General features: G+C 43.8%; 1 protein-coding gene across 7 annotated transcripts in view; it reads left to right on the forward strand.

Annotated features, from left to right (window-relative positions):
- The window catches only part of ENPP2 (ectonucleotide pyrophosphatase/phosphodiesterase 2), a 721,223-nt gene that overhangs the window by 547,680 nt on the left and 148,276 nt on the right, over positions 1–25,267 (forward strand). For all 7 annotated transcript variants that reach the window (XM_085605056.1, XM_085605055.1, XM_085605050.1 and 4 more), the window contains exons 12-15: positions 19,043–19,151; positions 21,848–21,973; positions 22,604–22,635; positions 23,335–23,462. In XM_085605056.1, coding sequence (XP_085461182.1) covers positions 19,043–19,151; positions 21,848–21,973; positions 22,604–22,635; positions 23,335–23,462 — 395 coding nt within the window. The remainder of the gene's footprint in view (positions 1–19,042; positions 19,152–21,847; positions 21,974–22,603; positions 22,636–23,334; positions 23,463–25,267) is intronic.

Raw genomic sequence — 25,267 nt, forward strand, 5'->3', positions numbered from 1 at the left:
ATATGGTGTGACTCCAGGAATAAGGAAAGAGACTTCCGCACATGTTGCTCCAAAACCTTGGACAAGAAAGGCAGTTGAGAGATCGGCCTGTAGTTTTTCAAAATGGTCGCATCGGCTCCAGGTTTCTTTAGCAGTGGTCTAACTCGGGCTTCCTTAAAACTAGATGGTAAAAGGCCGGTCTCCAACGAGCTATTGAGGAGGGGGATAATGTGATCTCCTAAAATGGGGCACGCCAAACGAAAAACCCTAGGGGGACATGGGTCCGCCGGGGATCCTGACTTAATTCTATTCATAAGCTGTTCAAGGCTTTGATAATCTATTTCCGGATACCTCGAAAGAGAAATTTCCAGGGGAGTTTGAGCTTCCTGTGGTGAAGGTGGGCCATTCAAAATACCGTTCTTAATCTCCAAAAGAATAGTCCCCACCTTCTCCAGGAAGAAGCATTGAAACGTGTCCACATTTATTGTAGTTTCCAACGTTTCTGTATAGCAATTACAACTCACCCATCTTGGGTGGTTCACCAGCTGCATCGAATCACTGTTGGAGGGTACGTTAAGATTTTTTATTTATTTTTTAATTTGTTTATTGAATCAAACAGCATATAGACATACACATATATGCAATGTGGATAATCCTATCAACAAGAGCAATAAAATGTACCAACCCAAACCCACCCCTCCCCCCAACAGTGTGGACTGCAGTACATTGTACATTGACGGCACAGTGGTGAGCAGATAGAAACAGAAGTAGGTGAGCAGTAAACACTGATAACAAAATTTACAGCATGAGGAGTAGCTTCCCATTGAATGGTAGGAGTACAGTATAAATCATTCACGTCAAGTTCGACTGGGTGAATAAATATGCCGTGAGAGGTGCCCAGAAATCTTTGGGGCGTGAGGTTTCAGGCAGCTCCTCAGCATATGTCTCCAATTTGTGTCTACAATAAAGCAAATCTCGAATCCAGTTTTTAACAGTGGGTGTAGTTTTTGCCCCCCGACAAAGTGCAACAGACCTCTTCGCAAACAATGTGGAAACAGCGACTATCCACCTATTACATGGCTTTAACTGTCTCACATAACCTAGCAGGCAGAGCTCTGGTTTACAATGTACAGGTTCCAACACAACCTCCGTGAGAATATGCGTAATCCTAGACCAAAAAGCAGAGATGCCAGGACAGGCGCAAGACGTGTAAAAAAATCAGCGTCACCCTGCCCACACCTCACACAATTAGCATGTTCACGCAAACCATACTTATAAAGTTGCAAGGGGGTATAATAAAATTGGTGCAAATATTTGAAATGGATCAAACGCAGATTGCAGTTCGCCGCGAGGCAACCTGTTCGCACACAGCAGTCTTTCTACACATCCAGTGTAAGCGCAGATACCAGTTCACGTTACCATCTACAATAAGCAGGGTGCTCTTCTATCTCCCCTCACGCAAGGAGGCATTCTATAATTTGGTGATGAGGCCTTTTTGTTCCTCCCCACCTAGCATAATCTGTAATGCTCGCAAGGCAACAGGTTCTGCCGGGTAATCTGGATAAATAGTTTTAATAGCTTGCCGCACTCTAACATAAGTGAAGCCCAGCAGGAACCCCCGAGCCGTGGAGCCCTGTATTTCATGCAAGGATTTGAACCGTCCATATGTGTAAAGATCTCCTAGTCGGGATATACCCACAGTCGCCAGTTCCTTCAGGGCTTGTGCCTCCCTTGCTGCAGAGATATCTGGGTGTGAGGCCAGTGGTAATCGCTGGGCATATATATATATATATATGGAAGTCCTGCCCGTTTCGCGAGCATTTTCCAGGCCCGAGCAGTGCATAACACTGGATTGATCTCAGTTCTAGGACCGCCCGATCCCCCAGATAAGGTCGCCGCTTGCAAAGGTAAGGGGTGGGTAGCATCAGACTCAGTTGCAAGATGAGGCAGAAATCGTGGCGGATAGTGCCAATAGTGCGCAAAGTGCGCCTGGGCGCACAAGTAATAGAGGCGAAAATCCGGAGCTTCAAACCCACCCTGATCAAATGGTTGCACTAACACCTCCTGGCTACATCTAGGCTTTTTCCCGCCCCACACGAATGTAAGAAGAGCAGATTGTAACGTCTGAAAGAAGGCTATATTCAATTTGATAGGTATATTAACGAAAAAATATAGAAGCTTAGGTAGGAAGGTCATTTTAACAACTGCTAACCGATCCGCGAGGGAGAGCAGCAAGCGCGCCCTTTGCTCCACTTGCTCAGTAATACGTGTAATGACCCGGCCATAGTTCTCTGAGATCACCCTATCAGGGTCTCTATGCAGCCAGACGCCAAGATATCGTACCGGTTCCTGAGTCTACGTCAAAGGGAAGTCTAGGTCAATCTCCTTGGTACCAGCCGTCAGCGGGAACACCACCGACTTCGACCAATTAATACCCAGGCCCGAGTAACGCTCAAATTTCACATATTCCCGCAAAAGAGCCGGTAAAAAAGTGGCAGTCTCTCTGACATACATCAACATATCATCGCCATATAAAGAGACGACAAGTGGTCTTTGCCGGCATCTCAATGCCGCGGCCGCATGTAACTGTCTGAGCTTATGAATCATAAACAACCTGAGTTCCCAGGTAAAAGAACCTAGCTTAAAAAATGAGGTGTCGGAAATCAATTTAGTTCTGAGATTCACCAGAAAAGAAAGAAAAGGATTCTTTCTTTCTTGAGTCCCCTTACTCACCAGGGTTTCCCCACGGTGACATGCTTCATCATTGGGGTCCTCCCAGTCCTCTACGGACTGAGGCGTGCTGCGACTTGCGGATTACGTAGGAGCACTATAGTACCAATTATGTGTAGTGCAGGAAAAGTGTAGTGGAGTGGGGTGTTTGTGAGTATTTAAAATAATTAACTAGTGGGCCAAATAATTTTATTCTTGCTCCTAGCTAATAAGATTAAAAACGGGGTAATATGTTGAAGGCCCTAGCTATAATGAGATAGGTGTACCTAGCATATAGTCAACTAGTTTCGAGCTTCCCCAAGCTCTTCCTCAGGACTACACAGGGACCAGCCCTGTGTAAAAACCACTCCTAGTCGACCTGATTAAGGTGCAAATGTGAGACGCTGCGACTAATAAGCATGCGTTTAGAAAATACATACGTAAATAAACGTCAAGTAGTATCTGTAGGGTACATAAAACAGATATGTTAAAGGAACAAAAGATTATTAGCGTCGTTATCAATTCAATTGCAATAACACTGCACACAAGTGTTGGTAAAGTCTCTGCTCTTTGGTGCCGCTATGTGGTTCAAAAGGAGACATTAAATAAAGAGAACACTCTTCATGCAAGCGCTGTGCTGAAAAAGTGATTAAAAATGCAAACCTCATGCATCTGACACAAAACACAACATAAAACACACGAAAAACTGACTTCTGTGAGAAATTACATACATTTTAAGAAGCAACAATGTGCCCCATGGTCACGGAGGGGGTGTGGAAATCTCGTACACCTGGAAAAATGGTAAATTGGATTGTTAATAGCGAAGGGCGCCGTGTGTCTGGCCAACCCCTAGTAAAAAACCGGGGGAAAAAAAGGGGATTATTATCATATTCCAAATGGGCCGGACTCATCTTCCAAGACGTCCTCACTTACTTGTACGTGGACACCCACACTCATGTAAACCTGTTAGCAAGAATCCCTCTCGGACGGCATACTGGAGTGTCCCGAGAAGGAGACCCGTTATATGTGAGTATTTCCGTGTAGAGACATAAAGGAAGAACTCAGAGTAAGGAAGTCCTTACGGTGCGGCCATCTTAGATTGGGTCCGCATTGTGTGAGAGATCAGGTTTGTCGAATGGCCAGATCTCACATTTATGGAATGATATTCTAGAGAAAAAATAAAAATACAAATGAAAATTCTCTAATTATATTGTAAAACATAATAGACCAAATCAATGTATGATGCAGAGGCAGGACTCACGGAACGTAGTCTAGACGGCGCGGCCATGATGGATAGGGGCCGCATCGTGAGTGTGATAAGTTGGTGAAGGAAACTGATTACGGGGATGGAATATTCATCAAAAATTGTTTAGTCACGAGAAATTAATCATAGTATAATGAACTATGAAAGGTAAGTCAATGAATACAGATTAGTGGGGGATATAAAAAAAGGGGGGTCACAACAGGTGGTTGTTGGACTCAGGGCATATGACCTTATGTATAGAGACACTTTTTAATGACAGAGGGCCAATTGAGATTCAGTAAAAATATATACAAAAAATAATATATACAAAAAATAAGGGAGACATAAAATCCCCTGGCCGTAAGCTGTGACAGAATTCTTTAGGGGAGAACTTTTTTGTAGAATGAAGGCACAAGGTGGCAGGTGCACATCCCTTTATTTTACACCAATTGTCCCCAAGGAATATCATCATTCAGACCTTGGGTGTCTGATCGTAATTTGAACACCCATCGTTGTTCTTTCTCATGCAGTTTCCTTTCAATGTTAGGGTAATTCTTTACATGTTCAAGGATGACCCAGTTCAGATCGTTTGGTGTATGTTGTTTTTCTAAAAAGTGAGTAGTCATTTTGGTGTTGTTGCGTTTACACCTGAAATTGCTGCGGTGTTCAACCATTCTTGTATTTGCTTTCCTCGTAGTCATCCCCACATAATGGAGATTGCAAATACAGGTGATGAGATACACTACACCTGTCGTATTACAATTGGTAAAGGATCGGAGATCCCATGTCATGCCATTGTTGCAGGTTACTTTTTTAGTGGCTGTAGTTAAATGACAGACACTGCAGTTGCTACATGGGTAATGACCCTCTGGTAATGGATGGAGAAGACACAAGGGGCCTTCAGTCATAGCTGAGTTGGGACGGGTGTGCACCAGATAGTTCCTCAAATTCTTAGCTTTCTTATGGCTGAACATTGGTTTTTGTAAATTCAGACCTCCACTGTTCAAGATTCGCCAATGTTTTTTTATTATTTTTGTAACTTGGTCTGATGCAATATTGAAAGTGGTGATACAGATTTGTCTTCTGTGGTCTTTATTGGTGTCCTCTCGTTTGTGTTCGAGTAGTGCTTCTCTGTTGTTGTTGGAAGCTCTTTTTAGTGCTTTTGACACTAAATGTTGTGGGTATTGTCGCCGTAGCAGTTTTTTGATAAGTCATTTGCTTGAATGTTATAATCTTTTTTCTTGGTGCAATTGCGTCTCAGGCGCAAAAACTGCTCAAAAGGGAGATTGTCTTTCAAACTTCTGGGGTGGAAACTGTCATATACTAGTAGACAGTTTCTTGCCGTGGGCTTAAAATGAGTAGTGGTAATCAAGACACCTTTGTGTGCTATTATGTTGAGGTCAAGAAAAAACAGATTGGACCTACTCATAGTGAAGGTGAATTTTAGAAAAGGTTCTTGTTGATTGAGCCAAATCAGGAAAGCATCAGCCTCTGATTCGTTGCCTTCCCAAATCAAAAACACATCATCTATGTATCTTTTCCATAGTTTGACATGGTTGGTGTATGGATTGTTTTGGTGGAGAATCTTTTGTTTCTCCAGATGGTGTACATAGAGCCCCGCTACGCTCGGCGCAAAGGTGCTTCCCATGCTGGTACCGTGCTTTTGTCGGTACAGGGTGTCATTAAATTCGAAAAAAAATTCTGTCAGAGCTAAACGGCAACATTCAAGGACCACGTGTCTGGGTGTGTGGTATCCCCAATCATTCTGAAAAAGTACTTCCTCTAAAATGTCCGGAGTTTCCTTGTGTGGTAGACTGGTATAGAGGCTCTCAACGTCCAAACCTATCAAGATATTGGTTGTAGGGTTGAATTCAAGATTCTGAAGTAAACCGAGGACTGCTTTTGTATCCTGTAGGTACGTCTCGGTGGCTTGTACCAAGGGTCGTAAGAATGCGTCAGCAAACTTGGATAAAGGTTCAAGGATTGAACCTATCTCTAAGACTATTGGTCTACCAGGCGGGGCCACCATGGATTTGTGTATTTTAGGGATTGTGTAAAAATAAGGAATTATAGGTTTTTTGTTTTCCATGAAATCCGCTTCTTTTTTGCTTATCCAATCATTTGTCAATGATTCTTCAATTAGACTCGCGATCTCTATGCGCAAGCGTTCTGTAGGGTCATTCCGTATTTTAGAATAATTTCTTTCATCCGCCAAAAGGCGTAGACATTCTTTTTGGTAATCTTGTGTATTTTGTAGAACTATGGCTCCACCTTTATCTGCTGGTTTTATCGTGAGGTTTTTTCATTCGATAGTTGGTGGATGGTCTCTTGTTCTATTCTACTGGTGTTATGAAATACCCGTATTGTCCTAGGGTCTATTTCTGTGACTTCTTTTAGTACTGCCTTCTCAAAAGCTTGTAGTTCAATGGGAAGATTGTTTGGTGGTGGAGTGAAGCTAGATTTCTTATGGAGTCCAGTGTCCATGATGGTGTCGGTTGTTGGTTCCTTATCTTTGAAGAAAACTTCCAATTTAATCCTACGAATGAACTCTTTCAATTCGCAAACCAGCCTGCATTTATCAAAATTGGCTGTTGGGACAAAACCTAATCCTTTTTCTAACACAGATTTTTGGATAGGTGTGAGAGTGATATCGGACAGGTTAACTACTAAACTTGGTTGCTGCTCGTTGATGGCATGTTCGGTGGGCCCATGCTCCGTGTGTGGCCCCTTGCGGTTTCCAGGGGCTGTGCCCATTGGACCTGTTGGCCTCGTCTGTTTCTTCCTCTTGATGGAGTTTTGCCTCTCCCTAAAAAAGGCTGATTCTGTTGTTCTTGGTTCTGTGGTTCATCCCAGTATGGATACGGTTGTGGTTGGTACGATTGGTGAAAAGGAGGTGGTCCATAGAAAAACTGCGGTGGGGGGCCGTATGGTGGAATGTTATGATATGGAGACCAGCCGAATCTTGGTCCCCCCCTGTTCCTTAGACGTCCTCCTCTCGATCGTCTGTTCTTATTAGTGTAGTTGTAATTTTTACTTGAATCAGAGAAATCTGAACCTGTATCCAAGCCATCGCTATCCGTATTGTAGCCTGGATTACGGTTTGTCGGGATGTAATCATCTCTAGTGTAGGGATACACTTTCTCTTGAGAGAACGTTTTTTGATCTTTTAGTAGTTTTACATATTTCGTATCTTTCAAACCAATCTCAAATTCAGTCATAGTTTTGTTGAGTTCCTCGAGTCTTGTTTTTAACTCAGCGGTGCTTTGGTAGGATTTCAAGCGAATCTCTAGGTCATGAATGCCAATTTTCATTTTTCTGATAGGCGTGCTGCGGTTTTTATAATTAGCACAAGCCAGTCTCTGGTACAATGCCAGGATATTAATGACCAATCTTTTTTGAAAAGTTTGTCATGCCTCGTGGGGCAATATTGGCTCTTAAATACTCGGTCATCATGATTCCGTATACCAACGTTTTAATTTGGTCACGTTTTAGTTCAGTCAACTCCTCCCAGCACTGACTAGCTTCATTGGTGTCCCTGGTACTGGTCCCAGCCAGGGGAAGCCTAGAAGCTATAATTCTATCTACCTCATCTTGTGAGTGGGTAAGACCTGTAACTTCGGTCATGTTTGTGAGGGATACCTTGTGAAGTATGTAGGAAAAATGTCAGTAAGAGGTTATCAGCAAAGGCTTTCCCTCAGCTGCACGCTGTAAATAATGGTTATCAAAATATGGGGGGAATTGGAGGTTAAAGACTAGGTTCACCCTCCAAAAGTACATGAATCATAAACAACCTGAGTTCCCAGGTAAAAGAACCTAGCTTAAAAAATGAGGTGTCAGAAATCAATTTAGTTCTGAGATTCACCAGAAAAGAAAGAAAAGGATTCTTTCTTTCTTGAGTCCCCTCACTCACCAGGGTTTCCCCACGGTGACATGCTTCGTCATTGGGGTCCTCCCAGTCCTCTACGGACTGATGCGTGCTGCGACTTGTGGATTACGTAGGAGCACTATAGTACCAATTATGTGTAGTGCAGGAAAAGGGTAGTGGAGTGAGGTGTTTGTGAGTATTTAAAATAATTAACTAGTGGCCCAAATAATTTTATTCTTGCTCCTAGCTAAGAAGATTAAAAACGGGGTAATATGCTGAAGGCCCTAGCTATAATGAGATAGGTGTACCTAGCATATAGTCAACTAGTTTCGAGCTTCCCCCAGCTCTTCCTCAGGACTACACAGGGACCAGCCCTGTGTAAAAACCACTCCTAGTCGACCTGATTAAGGTGCAAATGTGAGACGCTGCGACTAATAAGCATGCGTTTAGAAAATACATAAATAAACGTCAAGTAGTATCTGTAGGGTACATAAAACAGATATATTAAAGGAACAAAAGATTATTAGCGTTGTTATCAATTCAATTGCAATAACACTGCACACAAGTGTTGGCAAAGTCTCTGCTCTTTGGTGCCGCTATGTGGTTTCAAAGGAGACATTAAATAAAGAGAACACTCTTCATGCAAGCGCTGTGCTGAAAAAGTGATTAAAAATGCAAACCTTATGCATCTGACACAAAACACAACATAAAACACACACAAAAACTGACTTCTGCGAGAAATTACATACATTTTAAGAAGCAACAATGTGCCCCATGGTCACAGAGGGGGTGTGGAAATCTCGTACACCTGGAAAAATTGTAAATTGTATTGTTAATAGTGAAGGGCGCCGGACATACATCAACATATCATCGCCATATAAAGAGACCACAAGTGGTCTTTGCCGGCATCTCAATGCCGCGGCCGCATGTAACTGAGCTTACACGTCAATGGCTCCAGGGCCAGTGAAAAAAGCATCGGTAATAGGGGGCATCCCTGCCTCGTGCCTCTTTCTATAGGAAACGCCGGGAAACCCACCCATTAACACGCACCCTGCCGGCAGGAGTCGCATAGAGACTCGGAGCCATTGAAGAAAAAATGGAGGAAAGCCCATAAGTGTTAAAACTGTAAACATGAAGAACCAACGAAGGGAATCGAAGGCCTTTGCTGTATCAAGCAGCACAGCCACCGCTTGAAAGTCAGGTTCAAAGTAATGCAGCGTGGAGAATACGGTGCGCAGATTATGTGTAGTAGAGCGCGCAGCCACAAATCCGGATTGGTCCGGCAAAACTAAAAGAGGAATCGGGGGTTGCAGCCAGGTAGCGACCATCTTCGCCAGGATTTTGGCGTCAATGTTTATAATGGAAAGGGACCTATACGATTCACATCTGTTAGGGGGTTAACAGGCTTTAGTAAGGTTACCAGTAGAGCCTCCCTCAGAGTAGGCGGGAGCTCCCCTTTATCATAAGCCTCCGCAAAAACTGCCAATAGTCGAGGCGCAATATCATCTACATACATTTTATAGAATTCGCTAGGGAATCCATCCATACCGGCTGCTTTGCAGGTAGGCAATGCCATAATAGCAAGTTTGACATCCTCCTCATGAAATGGCTGCACTAAGTATTCTCTATGGGTCTTAGAAAGCCACCCCAATGCCACGTCATCTAGATAGGAGTCGACTTCCTCTGGCGGAGGGCCGTCTTTGTCTGCATTTAGGGCAGTGTAAAACCGTAACATATTATCACTGAGTTCAGATTTCAAATAATGCGCTTCCCCCTCCTCATCCACTAGTTCCTTAATATGCTCTTTGCCACGGGGTTCCGATAACCGCTGTGCTAATGAGCGACTGGGACGTCCTCCCTCACCATAATAACGAGCCGTCATTCGACGAGAGCAGTGCTGCAACTCCTGGTCAACAGTGTCATTATGATCTGATACCAAATCTCTAATCTTGGCTAACAAATGCAGGGAGGGATTCGACTAAGTCACGTTCAAGTATAGATATCGCAGATGCCAATCTATCGATCCTGCACTGGATATCCTTCAAAACTCCAGATTGCGCTCCAATACAGGCACCCCGTACCGTCACTTCCAGGATCCCAAGAAGAGTCTCTGCAGCTTGCTTACTTCTGCCTGTAGTGCTACCCATTCTATCCAGAGATACATCCAAACACACATTGAAGTCTCCCCCCCCCCCCCCCCAGATTATCTCTGCCGATGGGAATCCCAAGATGTGACGCCACACATCTGAGAAAAATGAAGGTTCATCTATATTTGGCCCATAAACATTGACCAGTAAAACAGGTTTACCCCCCCCAGCTGACCATATAAAATCACCACACGTCCCTGGTCATCTGCATCGGACTTAAGCAGGGTGAAGGCTACTCCTTTTTTTTTTTTTTCATCGGGGTCATCACTCCCTGCAAATAGGTCGAATATAAGGACTCAAGTTTGACAGCAGCCCACCTCGTACCTACGTGTTGCGCCGAGGTCTTAGTTAAATGTGTCTCCTGAAGGAGGGCTACATTCGCTCCCAATCTGTCCAATTGAGCAAAAACTGAGCTAATTATTTTGGGTGCGACGAGTCCACGCACATTCCAAGTGACAAACTTAATCACACCACTCAGACCATGCATCTACCAGGCGATACAGATTCAATCATAGTGCCACCAATGAACATGTGAACAAAAGCATGAATGAGTACTACATTAGTCCACCCCATCAAACCCAACCCCGCACCGATTTCAGCATCCCCAACAGTGCCAAAGCCATCCCCATTCTTAAACAAACACCCCTTCCCAACAAGAACAGATGCCATAACTACGCATTCGGTGTACACCCATATGGGGGGTCGCAGAGTGCAACTAGCCTCTCAACTAGCAAGAGGTGGCCGAGCAGGTCCCCATCTCACCCAGATAGCACAACTGCGTCATAATATCCTGTGACGAACCAATGGTAGAAGAACTACCAGAAATGCAATAAACCATGCAATAAATCCTTCTGGATACCATATTCTCTACAGTGCATACCTGACCAATTAGCAGCGCATAACATAAAAATAATGAACATAGTAAGTTACAATGCGCCGCCCCGTGCCCGTGTTTCATCCGCCTCACATGGTCCATCGCAGCCTTGGGGTTGGAAAAATATTTGCAATCGCCAACCGGCCCTATCCGCAAATGTGCGGGATACAACGTGGCATAGGGTACATTCTGTGACTGTAGAAATTTCTTAACAGCGCTAAACTCCCTCCTAGCATATTGCACTGCAGCAGTGAAGTCTGGAATGAATGACAAGGTATTGCCCTGATACTAAATAGTCCATTTGTCTCTAGCAACCTGCAAAATAGTGTCACGATCCCTATAGTTTAAAAGTCTAAGTATGACAGGACGAGGAGTAGCTCCGGAGGCGGTTGTGCTGCGAGCGATGCACACGCTCGACAACAAACAGAGGGAATAGATGCTCCGTTCCAAAAATTTCCTTAATGAGGGTCTCCATGTATTGCTCCATTCTCCCCCCATTGGTGGATTCCGGCAGCCCCGTCAGGCGGATGTTATTTCGCCTGGACCGCGCCTCTAAATCCTCATTTTTAGCTTGGATAAGGGACAGTACCTTCTCCATGTTAAGCGTTTTGCCTGCAACTTCACCTAGACCATCCTCTGTAGCTGAAACTCGCTGTTCAACCTCCCCATGCGAACATTTTGTTTTTCAAGTTGCGCAGAGAGGTGATCTAGGCGATGGTTCACGGCCTTCATGGTGCCCTGTAGAGCTTGAAGGCTACGCTGCGTCGCCAGCAAGGTAACTTCAAGTGTGGATTATCACCCAGGGCATCCGCCTCCGAGCCTGAGGCAGCTTTTTGCGTGGATTTGGATGTCTTCCTCGCCTCAAACGTGAGGCAGGATTGCGATTTGTTGGTTCTCCCCATGCCCACTATATTTAGCATGCAGCGTCACGTAAAGCTGAAGCGCAGCACAGCGTATGGATGTCACAGGGAGTCTTTCAGTAGGTTGGTATAACTATAATAAGAAGAGCCTTTGCCTGCACTGATAAGAGCAAAAGCTCGAGGCAGCAGGAACAGAGGGCACCCCTGCCCCTAGATCCGGACCTCAGCACAGTCAGCAAGTCTCAATAGGTGCGTGAATTAAATGAAAAGTGAGGCCCAACTCCAGAAAGAAAGCAAGACAGGGTGCCAGCACACACTATATCAGAACACCTGCGGGAGAAAGATGCCACTCTCACAGCGCCTCTGAGCCTCATGCAGTGGAAACCGTGCCTCTATGCATCCAGACGATCTTCGCGACCGCAACAAGCCACAAATCACACCGACGCAAAATAGTCCCGCTGTACACAATCACTAATCCCCCAGGTCGCGCCGGCCCACCGACACCAGAAGCAGCGTGCCGGGTACAGTGCCGACATCGGGCCCCGCCAGGCGCCGCACCCCACTCACCACCACCAGTCATGCGGAGCCTACGGGCAGGGACAGGAGGGACCTCAGGATACCAGGGAGTTGGCGGCGGCATCTACTCCCGTACCACCGTGCACCAGATCGCAACCTCCTGATAAAAGCGAACAGTCCAGCTGGTATCCTCGCAGGCTAAGTCTCGCCGCTTCCCATGCTTGAGGGACCAGACACGGCGGCGGGCTCCAGCCACTGTAACTGCGCTCAGGTGAGGGATAACGCAGCGGGCGCCATTTTACGAGCACGCGCCGGGCAGCGTAATTCACTCCGTTCTGGGCTTCAAAGGCAGCAAAGGTCCCCACAGCGGCACTCTGCAGCGCAGAGCGGTCACATCTCGCTCCCAGTGTGGTTTTGAAAGTGAGCACGTAGCTTCTGGTGCAGATATTAGACATATTTGAGCCCGGCCGGGCAGATCAACACTAGGGTGCAGCCATCTTGCCGGGCGCCCTCTAGCGCCTACGTTAAGATTTTTAACGTCCTGGTTCGACACAAAGCTGTCAGTCAAGCCCTTACACAAGAGATGCTTAGGTGCTCTGGCAGCCTCGCAGGCAAATTTAAAAGGGGGGTAAGTCAATAAATGCTCATCCGCTCCTTCCATGGAGCATGTTGCCTAATGAGCCCAGGTGGGCAAAAGCCAGCACAGGGGGGGGGGGGCCCTCTGTTTGTCACAGGGTCAGAGGTCTGGTGGTGTGCAGGTAAATTCATGGCCGGAGGCACCAAGGGCGTTAATTAGGTGACCAGCCATATGATTGTTAGGGTCCGGATGCCTTGCTCAGCTGTCCGCCTCCAAAGTCGGGTAGTATGGGTCGAGTCTCTGGGCACAGATGCAGATCTCAACTCAAGTGGCACTAAAGGGTGCAGCACATGCGGATGGGCAAGGTCGCTGCCTGCAGTTCCAATGGGCAGAGTGGGACACACAGTGGGGAAGTGCCTTGTGTCTGTGTTTGGGCGTCTGCCAGTTGTGGAAAAGGGGAGAAGGCCAGCATCTGTCCGCTTGCAAGCGCTTGCCAGGATACCAGCTTTGTCTCCACAAGGACCTGTATGTCACCAGGGGTCTCTAACCCCACAAGTTCTTAATGGGGGGAGTGGTCGTAGGATCCTCCCGCAGTCCGCTGCGTCAGCCACCAGCTCCCTCAGCCTCACGGACCACAGTGCCTCACGGCCCCAGGAAAGGGCCTGGTGCAGGCCTAGTCACCCCGGGGTCTCATGCCATCTCACTGGGTAGACTAGGTCTCAGCTAGAGGCAGCATGTGTGAGGCAGATGCTCCGGTAGGTCACAGTTTCATCCATGTGGCTCATCGCCTCCCAGGCCCCGGCGGGGTCACAGGATTGGATGAGACAGACTTCAGGCCTCATATCTGAACCCAGGAAAATTGGTAATGCAAAGCCAGGGGAGGGAAAGCAGGCAGCGCCAATCAATCGTGGTGATGCTGGGGTAGTATTGTGTCAGCAGCCGCCCCAGGTGTGAATCGGTGTGCTGCTCGCCGCTCTACCTGCAGTCCTGGTCTCCCCAGATTCTCGCGGCCCGCTCGACGCCTTACCTCCTGGCTCCGCCGGGAGAGTCAAAGGACCCTTAAATGTGCTCCCGATGCTAGATAGTCTCCACTGATGGTGGGAGCTGCAGGTCCAGCCGTTAGCTGTTAAGAGCAGTTCCGGCTTACTGTATATCGCCATCTTAGTATGTGGCCTCATGGTGCACGGGGCTCTCTCCCCGCCGGCTCAACAGGGCACCAAGCCACACAGTACGGGCATCAGCAGTCCAGGGAAGGCCAGGCATCACCATCACCTTGTCTTTTTTCGATCAAGATCGGCTGTGATTCTGCCGGATGAGCCTGGATGGCAGAGCTTGGCCGGGAGCTCTGCGGGTTCACGCCCTACTGCATTAGCGTCAAGCCACGCTCCCCTCCCCGAATGGATGAATACTTGTAATTATATAAAGCTCACTCCTGTTTTGCTTTTCCTCATACCGTCCCTTCTTATACCAATAGAGTCATGGGCGCTTAGCTGCACTGGAATAATAATTCAGAAAAATACTCTACTCTGAAAATTAAACCCTGAATTTCCACAGGAATGAGGCACTGAAGACATAAAGAGAACAGTTGAAGGTTACTTATCAACTACTCACTGAAATGGTGGAGGCACTCATCACCTTCAGAAGAAAAGAAAGGATCAGTTAGGATATTGCATAATAAGATGAGAACAGAGCTGAAGATGCAGACTAGACAGATGCTTCAATCGGGGGAAAATATGTTGCATAGTGGAATTCCTAATGCATCCTGAGCTCTCACGCTATAATCTACTTTCTGTAGACAGGTGTTCTTGTATTGATCTTTTGTACTTATTATGGAAGAGCAAAAATACCAAGGAAACATTAATGGACCCGTTGTATTGATCTGTTTCTTTTTTGTCACGCATTTCCTAGTATTTGCAAATCATATCCTGTATCCTATGTTGAGCCCCTTTCAATCTTCATTCTTTCCCTCCTCTCCAATTGTGAAGTGCCCATGCCTTTTCATATATCTGTTGACTGGTTCAATGCCATCAAGGTGACTTTGTACCAGCCATAAAGTATTAAGCATGCTAGGTCATATGAGCTGAACTACAAGTTCCATCATGCTTAATTTAACATTTTTTTGCACAACTCCAAGACCAAGAATAGTATTAATGTGCTTTGCGTTATAACTAAAAGATATATATTACACAGAACATTGAACTGTGGAAAGGAAGGGATAAGGGTTCAATAACAAAGATAAACAATTATTGTTATGTTATTTGTATTTGTAAAGTGCACTTTCTCCTGCGAGGGAATGGTGTGTGTGCCTAACCTTCCTTTGGTAGATTGGTTTATTGAAAAGTGATGTCTTCAGTTCTTCCAGAATTCAAGAAAAGAGGAGAAGGCACTGTTGAGGAGAGGGTCGTTTTGCACTTGAGAAACAATGTAAAAGAACGCTTATCCTCCTGATAATGCTCTGTGTATGCCTGAGATGTAGTGGTTTGGTGTCCTGCAGATCAGAGGTGTCTAGATAGTTGCTTGGAAGGATTTGTGACTGTTCAGGAATGTGGGGCCTGAGTTGTGAAGTGCGTGGAATTTGTGTGTTAGGAGTTTGAATTGAGAACATTTGTGTTTTGGAAGTCAGTGTAGTTCCCTGAGGTGTGGTCTAATGTAAGTTCTGTGTGGGAGCTTGAGGATTAGTTTATCTGTCGAGTTCTGGGTGGTCTGTACTCTTCTAGTGATCTGCTTGATGATCCCGGTGTAGAGGGTGTTTCCATAGTGCAACTTGCTGGTGACTAGGGCATAAATGACAGTTTTTCTTTTGTTGCTTGGGAGCCATCTGAAGATTTTCCTCAGCATCTTCAGAGAGTTGAAGCAGGATGCAGTGATGGCATTGACTTGTGCAGTCATGTCCAATTTGCTACTTCGAGGTTCCTGGACTGGGCTCTGAGTGTGTGTTCGTGTTTTGCCAGCCACCAGTTGGATCACTACTTCTGTGTTGTCTATGTTGAGCTTGGGACAGTTGGCTTTCAACCAGCTAGCGACCGCGGTCATGCAGGGGTTGAATTTGTTTCTTGTGTTGGGAGTCTTTTCTGAGAGGGAGAGTATGAGTTGTGTGTCTTCTACGTAGAAATGTCCTCTGCGCATATGACATTGGCCAGAGGGATCATGTATGGGTTTTAGAGGTTTTGGCTGAGCGATGAACCTTAAGGAACTCAGCAGATGAGTTTCTGGTCTTCCGAGGAGTAAGATGCCAGGCTGATAGCTCGTGTTCTATCTGCTGAGAAGGAGCAGATGCAGCGGAGCGCAGGTCTTTGGATGCCAATCTCATGCAGGCTCCTGATGAGGATGGGGTGTGAGACCATTTCAAATGCTGCAGAGAGGTGCAGGAGAATAGGGGCCACTGTGTGTCCTCTGTCAAGGATCATGCAGTTGCCGTCTGTGGCATTGAGTGCTGATTCTGTACTGTGGTTGTGCCTGAATCCAGACTGCATGGCATTGAGGAGCAGCTAGTGGTATCTGAGGTGGGTCAGTGAGACGTTGGTTGATTAGTTTCTCTAAGACTTTGCTGGCTATGGTAGGAGGAAGTTGAGCCTGTAGTTGGATAGCGTGGCTAGGTCGGCGGATGATGTCTTAAGCAGGGGTATGATGGTGGCTGAGTTGATGGAGTCATTGAGGATGGGAGTTAGTGCTTCACTGATTGGTAGGAGTCCTTTGGTGAAGGCGTGTGGGGGCAAAGGTCAGATGGAGCCCAAGTGGATGATCTTCATGGCAGCAGTGATTTTGACAGTGGTGACAGGCAGGGTTCAGTCATTGGTCATGATTGGAAATTGAGTTGCAACAGTAGCAGGGTCCAGTTGCTGTATATGGAAGTGATTTTTTTACAGAAGAATTCCGAGAGCTTGTTGCAAAGGTCTTGTGGGGGGGTGATGTTGCTGGAGGAGTGGGAAAATCTTTGAGGATGGCGAAGCTTTCCTTGCTTCCGTTACTGCTGGCATCTGTGTGATCTGCATGAGCTGTGTGCTTGGGGTTCTGTATCTGCTGGTGGTAACGTTTTGGGGCTGACTGGAAGATCTCTTTATCAGTGGTAGCTTGCATTGTTCTCAATTTGCGCTCAAGTTACTTGCAATGCTGTTTCTTCAGCCTGAGTTCCTCTGTGTAACCTGTGGCTGGACTCTTGCCTTTGGGTTGTGCTTGAGGAGAGCCAAAGTGTTGGCACATGCTATGATCCATCTGTTGATATTTTTAATGGTTTTCTGCAAGTAGATGGTGTGCTTGGGCCGATGTGCATAGATCACAGAAGCCCACTCCTCTTCTGAGATGCTCTTTCAGCTCTGGCGGGCTGTTCCTGTGGTAGATACATGTGATGGTCCAGGATGTGTATACCAAAACTGTCCAGGTCATAATTGCTGGCTTGTAGAATGTGATGTTGCTGATTGAAGGTGTCCGGTGGTGTTGGTGGGTTCATTTAGTAACTGTCTAGATAAGGGCAAGTTTTGCATAGTTTTCAAGACAGGAAGTAGAGTTTGGGTCAGTACAGTCTTCTAGGTGAAAGTTAAGGTCTCAGAGGAGGATGAGGGTGCTGACTTCAATAATAAGGGGTGCCACAAAGTCTCTGATTTCACTGGAAAAATTGGTGCAGTGTCCAGGTGACCTGTATATGAGGGTTCCGCCCAGAGGGAAGTTGGCTGTGACGCGTATCTTGAATGTCAGGTGTTCCATGTAGCTCCTGGGGGTGTCTGTGTAGGTGGTGCAGCTGATGGTATCTTTGACTATGATGGAGACTCCACCTCCAGGCTCGTGCTGATGTTCTTGCCTAACAATCTTGTAGCCAGTGGGGATGGCTTTAGCAATATCTGGTACCGAGGTTGGGTTTGCTTTGCTTCTGTGAGAAAGCGCAGGCCTGGCGCATGGTCGTGCAGTAGGTCCTATACCTCCGTGGCATGTTTGGTGAGTGAGCGGGTGTTGAGGAGCATGCATGTAAGTTTGGTCTGTTTAGGTGGTGTTTGGTTTGTGTGAGACAGAGTGCGGTGCTGGGTGCTATTGTGTGCGCGAGTGGTGCTTGTTGGGTATAGGAGAGAGCATAAAAACTTGCAGAAGACTCAAGGGAATGCTTCTTCCGAATTCTGTGGTGTGGTATGGCAGCAGGGCAGTGGGTGGCAGCCATAGTTAAGAGCATCGAAGAGCACAGCAGGGTATCGGTGGATGAGGGGGAACTGGGGTTCCTGACAATGGCCATGGTCTAAGCGTGGACAGGTGCAGACAGGCTTGCCTTTGGTATGCCTCCAGCGCGACTGCGGAGCGTCCTTACTGTAACTGCCATTAAGTAGGCCCTGGGAGGAGAGAGGAACCCAGGGTACGGTGGGCGGGTAACCAGTGATGTCATTTCTTGTATAGATGGATGATGGGAAAAGTTTTTCAAATATAACTTACAAAATATGAGCTTTTGAATGTCATTTGAAATTTTGATTTTGAGTTTAGGTAGTCCTCAATCTTGGTATGTCGAAGTCCTTCTCCACTGAAGATTGGGAATAGACTAGGCAAATATGATTTTTCACATGGAGAGTTTATAGACTTGCCGGACTGTTTCAAATTTGTCTGACTTCAGTTGCCAGTCAATTGATATGGAAAAACATTTTTGCTAAAGATAACAGTCTAGCTTTGGAGCTTGACCTTGAGTGTGGTTGAGCAAGGCTTTAGATGCCCAGACAATTTGTTTTTGCCAAAGTCCTGGCAGCAGATAATACATGAACTGCCCATTCTTAAGTGGGTAGGGTACAGTAAATGGTTAATTTTCTTGCTGGAATGAATGGGAACATTGGTGGCTATCAACGTTTTGCATATGTAGAAAATAGTCCTAGTGAAGAATTTGAAGTAAAGTCTAAGAATTTAACTGTGGTACAGAGATGGAGAGTATTTTATTCTGAGTTCATCAAGGGGTTCTGCTATAAATGTGTACTCTTGTTCATGGTAATCAAAATCATGTCAGGTTGTAGCATTAAAAGGTTGTCAGCCATCCAACCTTGGAGTTTGGTGAGGCCATTACAGAAAGGGAGCTTGTCCTTTATGGGGGACGTTTTAAGAGTTTCTATTCATTTTTCCTGACATATGTGAATGCTTCTCCCATTCTAGGAGATTGGTTGCCATTTAGAACATATCTGAATGTCCTCGAGAAATGATTAACTTTTTGTTCAAGTAGTCTGGTAGCAGTGAAATCAGACTATCTAGAACGCTCATGCAAAACTCTTTTCAATGATTGAATTTTCTACTTTTTCTGTTCTATTTATCTGCAGATGAGCACTCATTTGAAGGAGGTTGATAGAATTGTAGGTCAATTAATGGATGGCCTGAAACAGCTAAAGCTGCACCGATGCGTTAATGTGATCTTTGTTGGTGATCATGGTAAGATATTTATGATCTTTCAAACAGACTTTGCCGTACTGCTTTTTAAAGTCATAAAGTTGATTTCGAAATAGTCTTGAGTTATGCATGTCAGTATATAAACAATTATCAATTAGGAGTGTAATGTTCAGAGAATTACAATATTAGACTGGCATTATTAAGTCCTACAAAGCCACACAGTAATAGATGCTTTTATTGAGCTTTCAGTTGTTTTGTTGGTATTTGGGTGTACCAGGTGCAACAGTCTTATTTTCATTTATATAGTGTTCATCTTCAAACATATATCCCAAAGCAGCATTATTAGTATGTTCTTTTAAAAAATTTCGCTAAGAAGCTAGAACGATAATTGGACCAAATGTATCCACTAAAAAGTCAGTGGGGATTCAGAAAAACAGCTGTACAAATACCTCCACTGCCTTAGCCCAACAGCAATAACTCATGACCTGCTTGTCCTCATCTGGTATCCTTGGACTGTTGGTGGTAATTTGCGATTCCTTAAGCCAAAATCGCACAACTTGGGTGCTTCTTACATTGCATTTAAGAAATCGCAATGTGGGATTCCTTGAATGCATTCGCAAAATAGGGAATCGCAAATTTTGCGATTCCTTATGTTGCGAGTGGGATTTTGTGTGCTACATTGCCTAAATTGCGATGCTGAAATTCTGTGTATTTCAGCGTTTGCGATCGCAATTTGGCTTCATACCTATGGCCCTTAATGCCTTTGTGGGCAAGAACATTTTTGTGACTCTTGCATTACACAGACATTTAGCCCCTTACAGCAGCATTTGCCATGGTAGCCATTTGAAAGAAAAAAAAAAAAGTATTTGTATTACTTTGTTAAGCTCTATATTTTTGTTGAGTGCGGATTTGAGGATTATAAGCTGTGCACAATAGGAAATATTTTCCTAAATTTTTAATGCTGCTTCCCATGCGGCTACCCTCTACTAGTAACCGAGGCAGAACCTAAATAATTGATCATTTTATAGGAGTATAATTCACCAAGCGAAGTTTGGTATTAAACAAATCTTAAGCATGTAAACATGAATATTAACCAATAAAGTGAGTAGAATGCATAGCTTGATCGGAAGTAGTTTCGACTACAATATGGTATAAATGTGAATGCAATACTCTCTCCACAAATAGTCTGATAGACGTATACTGCCCTTTTTAAGTTTGGGTTATTAATTCGTCCACTCCAAGATGAGCCAGGAAATACAAAAGTCATAGCTGAAAGCACACAGTGCATCAAACATAAACAATAGTAGGCTAAATTGCAGTTTATTTTACATTTCTTTCACTAGAAAGAAAATGTTAAAATAATATCATTTATTTTCTAATAACAGACAAGATGCTAGTTATTTCAATGGTGTGTTAATAGGAAGCAAACGAATAAACCTATCTGACAGAAGGTACTCCCGGGGGTATCTGTTGGTGTATTGGTTTCATAAAGAGAAATTAAAAGCTGGTTTGTAAAAGAACATAAAGAATGAGAAGGTTCTTAATTGGAAATACAGTGAAGGTAACCAGAAAGTACAACTTAAGAGTCCATGGGTTTATATATTGCATTATATCTCACTATGATCTAGTCCTCACCGACTCCTAACAGTAGAAAAATCCCACTTCATGTCACAAATAACACTCGCACTGTCATCATTTGTTAAACCAAATTAATACTCTGCAGAAAGGCTAAAGTTAAAAAGTAAAGAAAAAAAGGCTTTGGTACAGCCACCCACATAATGTTTATAGGCGCTTGTACACCTACAAAATTATGCTTTTGTTTTTTTCTTTTTAGTTACTAATGCACGTCAGATCGGTCACGGAAAAGAACATAAAATGCACAAAAGATTTTTTGTTTTCTTTTTTTAAGTGAGGCAGGGGAACAGATGCAGCGGAGGGGACGGAAGCAACACAGAAGTGGTGAGGGCAATAAACGCTCACGGAAGATGAGACGGGTGGGGCATTCGGACCTGAAATTAATACTGGGAAGGTCAGGAGGGATTGGGAAGCAACACAGGGAAGGTCTGTCAGGCGGGCGAGACAAGTATGTAATGCTGAGGGCGCAGGTGAGAGAAAGTAGTGTGGAGCACATGGGTAAGCGCAACAGTAAAAGGCAGGCAAAAGAAAGACTACAGGTGGATGAAATCCACAAGAAGGTCAGCTGGAAAACAAATTCACTCTCGTGGAGTGTTCAACACAATAGAAACAAGTAGTGCTTGAAAAGCAAGGACTGGAACCAGAGGTGGCAGCTAATCGGAGAGATTGTAAAGAGCCAATTCTTCCTGGCGGGTTGGATCAGAGCTAGTGTGCAAATAACAACCAGGCAAACATGTGAGAAGGAAAGCCATCCAATGATGAGCAATGCGCAGGATCCAAGCTCCTCTGTTGTTGGTAAGCCAAAATGTGCCTCCAAACACGTCAGACAGAGCTTATGCGGTCTAGTAGGCTCAACCTAAAAAAGAATACGTGTATCCAGTTATTCAGTTACATATGGAAACCCTCTTTTTCAACTGGGTTATATAGAATTTCTCATGCTGTACACGTTATTTATGGAAGAGGAATTTGTATTGTGCTAATCTAGTGCACATCATTTCCTTTGAATTCTGGAGTGGTGATGTACACATGGAGTGCTCCATATTTCGGACACTGGTTATTACACACAAAGCATTGATGTCTAATATGATTTATTTCGCTCACAGGTATGGAAGATTTTTCTTGCGAGAGAACTGAGTACTTAAGCTCCTTCTTAACCAATATTGATGATATTATTTTGGTGCCTGGAACCTTAGGCCGAATCCGCTCCAGATATAGTAATAATCCCAGATGTAAGTTTGTTTTTTATTTTTCTTAATCACTGGTTATCTGTTTGTTTACAGTCCTACTTTAAAGTTTTAACAATTTGTTGATTTTAATGTAAAATTAGTGAAGCTGTATGATGGTTCGTTTGTGTTGTTGCTGAAGCCTAAAGCCAGAGAAATGTAACTTACAGAAATGAGATTCATTTAGTGTTCCTTATAACGTTGATTGCGTCAATTTGTCTGTAATTTGTAAGTTTTAGTCTATTGACTGACATGTTATCTTTTGCATGCTCGCTGTGAGATCAAGGTTTTCATTGGTAGAATCCTGATTGTTTGTTCCTTCAAATGTTCATGTGCATGTTGAGAGGCTCCTGTGGGTGTATCTTATTAAAAAAGAGAGTACGCGGAATGCTACAGTGTGGTAGGTGCAAATTCTCTACAGATGATCTATCAACTGGTAGAATGGTTCCTGTGTACAGAAAATTGGCAATATAATTGGATTTTCTGACAGTAATGTGATCGAAAATATCTCGGTCACTACTGTGAAATGTGTTATGAATTGTGAAGAGTTTAATTATTTTGTACATGACTTCTGTGATTTGTTGAAGTAAACCTGTTGGAAAATTTCACACCTTCTCTCACTTTGATCTTTCTTAGATGACCCAAAAGTAATAGTTGCAAATCTCACAGTAAGTACAAATGCTAATAATGAATCAAAGCTAATATACATTGTGAAAACACTGTTTATATAAGATGTTTAATACAAGTTAAATGGATCTCCTCACCTTCACTTAAAAACACAAGTACACAGCAATTATTAACAACTGTTATGGTGGTTTAAAGTGGTCCAAACTGAAATTGTGTTTTAAAGCACCTTTTGCAAAGTCGGATGTGTAAAACTCTTTTCTTCAGATTTTTGCGGCATCCAGCCTTGCAGCATAGTGTCAAGCAAACCTGACATTTTGCGTACAACTCCTCCATCTTACCACTGCTTGATGCTTATTATATTGCCAGTGAATATTTCAATAAGAACTGTATACCAATCTATCAAACGTTCTGGCAGACACCTGTGTAAAATATTTGCAAATAACAATCTGTTCATCTGACCTGGTGCTTCAATAATCACTGGGAATAGTAGCTCAGGATTTCCACCCACCAAATCTATCCAGTTTCCTCCTCACTATCAACAAACAGAGCTATGCAAGGTTTCAGCTTTACAGGTGCCTTGCCAAAGCCATGGATGGCACTGTGTGTCTGTGTCACCCTAAATCCAAACCCATCAGTTAGATACACAATCTACACATTCTAACAATGTGCATGTTCAATATTAAACTCATAAATAGCACCTTGTTTGTGGCATAACCATGTGTGCCCTTGTTCTTTTTCAGTGTAAGAAGCCAGATCAGCACTTTAAACCTTACCTGAAACACCACCTTCCCAAACGTTTTCACTACGCTTTCAACAGGCGAATTGAGGATGTCCATTTGCTAGTGGATAGAAGATGGCATGTGGGAAGGTGAAATCAAACACTAGAAGTTCATATTTTCAGAACTGTACACCTGAAAATGTTTGAATGTACTTTCTCCATGTAGTGAGAACAAGTGGGATCTGTTTTGTAATTTCACATTGGGGAACATGAGAACATGTTGTCTTTAGTAAATAATTAAATAGTGGTAAATACATTGAGAATTCACTATATGTGGGAATGGAAAATGCTATTATTGTTGGATATGGTGTGTAATAATGAATATATTTCCTGTTTTAGCAATTTGCCTTACAATTTTTAACACCGACAATACATTTACAATATACAATTAAAATTGCATATTAAAAAGTGCTCCATTACATGCACAGACTTGTGTTAACTACTCAATAACGTACTAACATTTGTGTAAAATATGCAAGCTCTGGAGTTTGTCACTGATCCATAACAATCTTCTTATAGATATAACTCAACTTGTGGCTGAACCCATCCACCTCTCATTTTAGTCGCAATAAAACAGGATCAAATAAAACAACTAATATTCGAAGTCCATTGTGCCTGCTGACACTATCTTGATCATCAAACTCAAAACATCGGCGATGCTGACTAAGATGCATCCAATGCAGCAATGACTCAAAGTGCAAATATTTATAGAAATAAAAATCAAAAAGTTTACAACATATCCAAGGCGATTTTCATGAAAAACATTACCCGCTGTTGACATTCAGTTTCCAACCTCAATGCTATGATAATTTGTATAGGTAACCAGTAAGTCTCTAATTGGTGTCTGCTGCCCATAAATAAGAAGCTATGAAATAAAAATAACTTCATCATGTTTCCTGTAGCTAAAAGGTTATGCTGTTTTGGCTGTACTTATCCCATAAAACCTAAGTGAGGGCAGAAGCCAAGTTTTGCAAGTTCTTGCTAGCTACTTACAAAAGAGCTAAAGGTACATCATGGTATCTTTCCCTCTAAACATACTGTCACAGACTTCACCTAAGTTTTGTAAGCCTTGCACAACTTACACGATATTCTCTAGTAGGAAAAATCTCCATTCAGAACTTCACATAGCGTACGTTTCTGTTCAGGATGGAGCTGGTCCTAATAAAATGTATACCCTGAACCTGCTTTACAATCAAAATAGTCTGCCATTATACTGCCTGGGTATGGCGTGTAAGAACTGCAGGTGATTTAGTTAATGGTCTCTGACAAATTATTATGCAAACTTTGAAATTTGGGGAGAACAGTAACAAACTGTTTTAATGTAAATCATTATGTATTAATTATAGCATGATTTCCCTGTTTTTGTCATCAAACTTATTATGTTTAGTTATGCGTATTGATCTTTTATGAAATGCTGTTTTATATATGTGAGAATAAAAGAAAAGCAGGGGCACGTTTTAGGATTAGAATATACTGGCTAACATAACTAATTCCATTCCTGCATAGGACCAGACAAATGCCCACAAACACTTTGCTCCTTTCAAAAGATGCACGGTTGATAAATTACTGTATTCTTGTAAAGCACCATGCTAACTGTTGACCATACAATTCCTGGGAGGAAGAGAGTAGCACTGTTCAGCTAACTGCTCTAGTTCACATGTAATGATTCAGCGTCTTACTTTCCATAGAAACTTCAACGCACACATTGGTGCATAGATTCCTGAGCTTTTGAATTATGAATTGGCTTATTTTTTTCAGTAAAATCCTTCAGATCTGGAGGGGGCAATTTCAGCTGTATACCTGATGTCCAACTTAAGATTGTTTTATTTTTTTAAGGGGGGGGCATATAAAGGATTCCAGTCTTCCGTTATCTTCCACCTCAGGACAAGCAAGTG

Source organism: Triturus cristatus, chromosome 5_1 (assembly GCF_964204655.1).
Source record: "Triturus cristatus chromosome 5_1, aTriCri1.1, whole genome shotgun sequence".
NCBI classification, from domain to species: domain Eukaryota; kingdom Metazoa; phylum Chordata; class Amphibia; order Caudata; family Salamandridae; genus Triturus; species Triturus cristatus.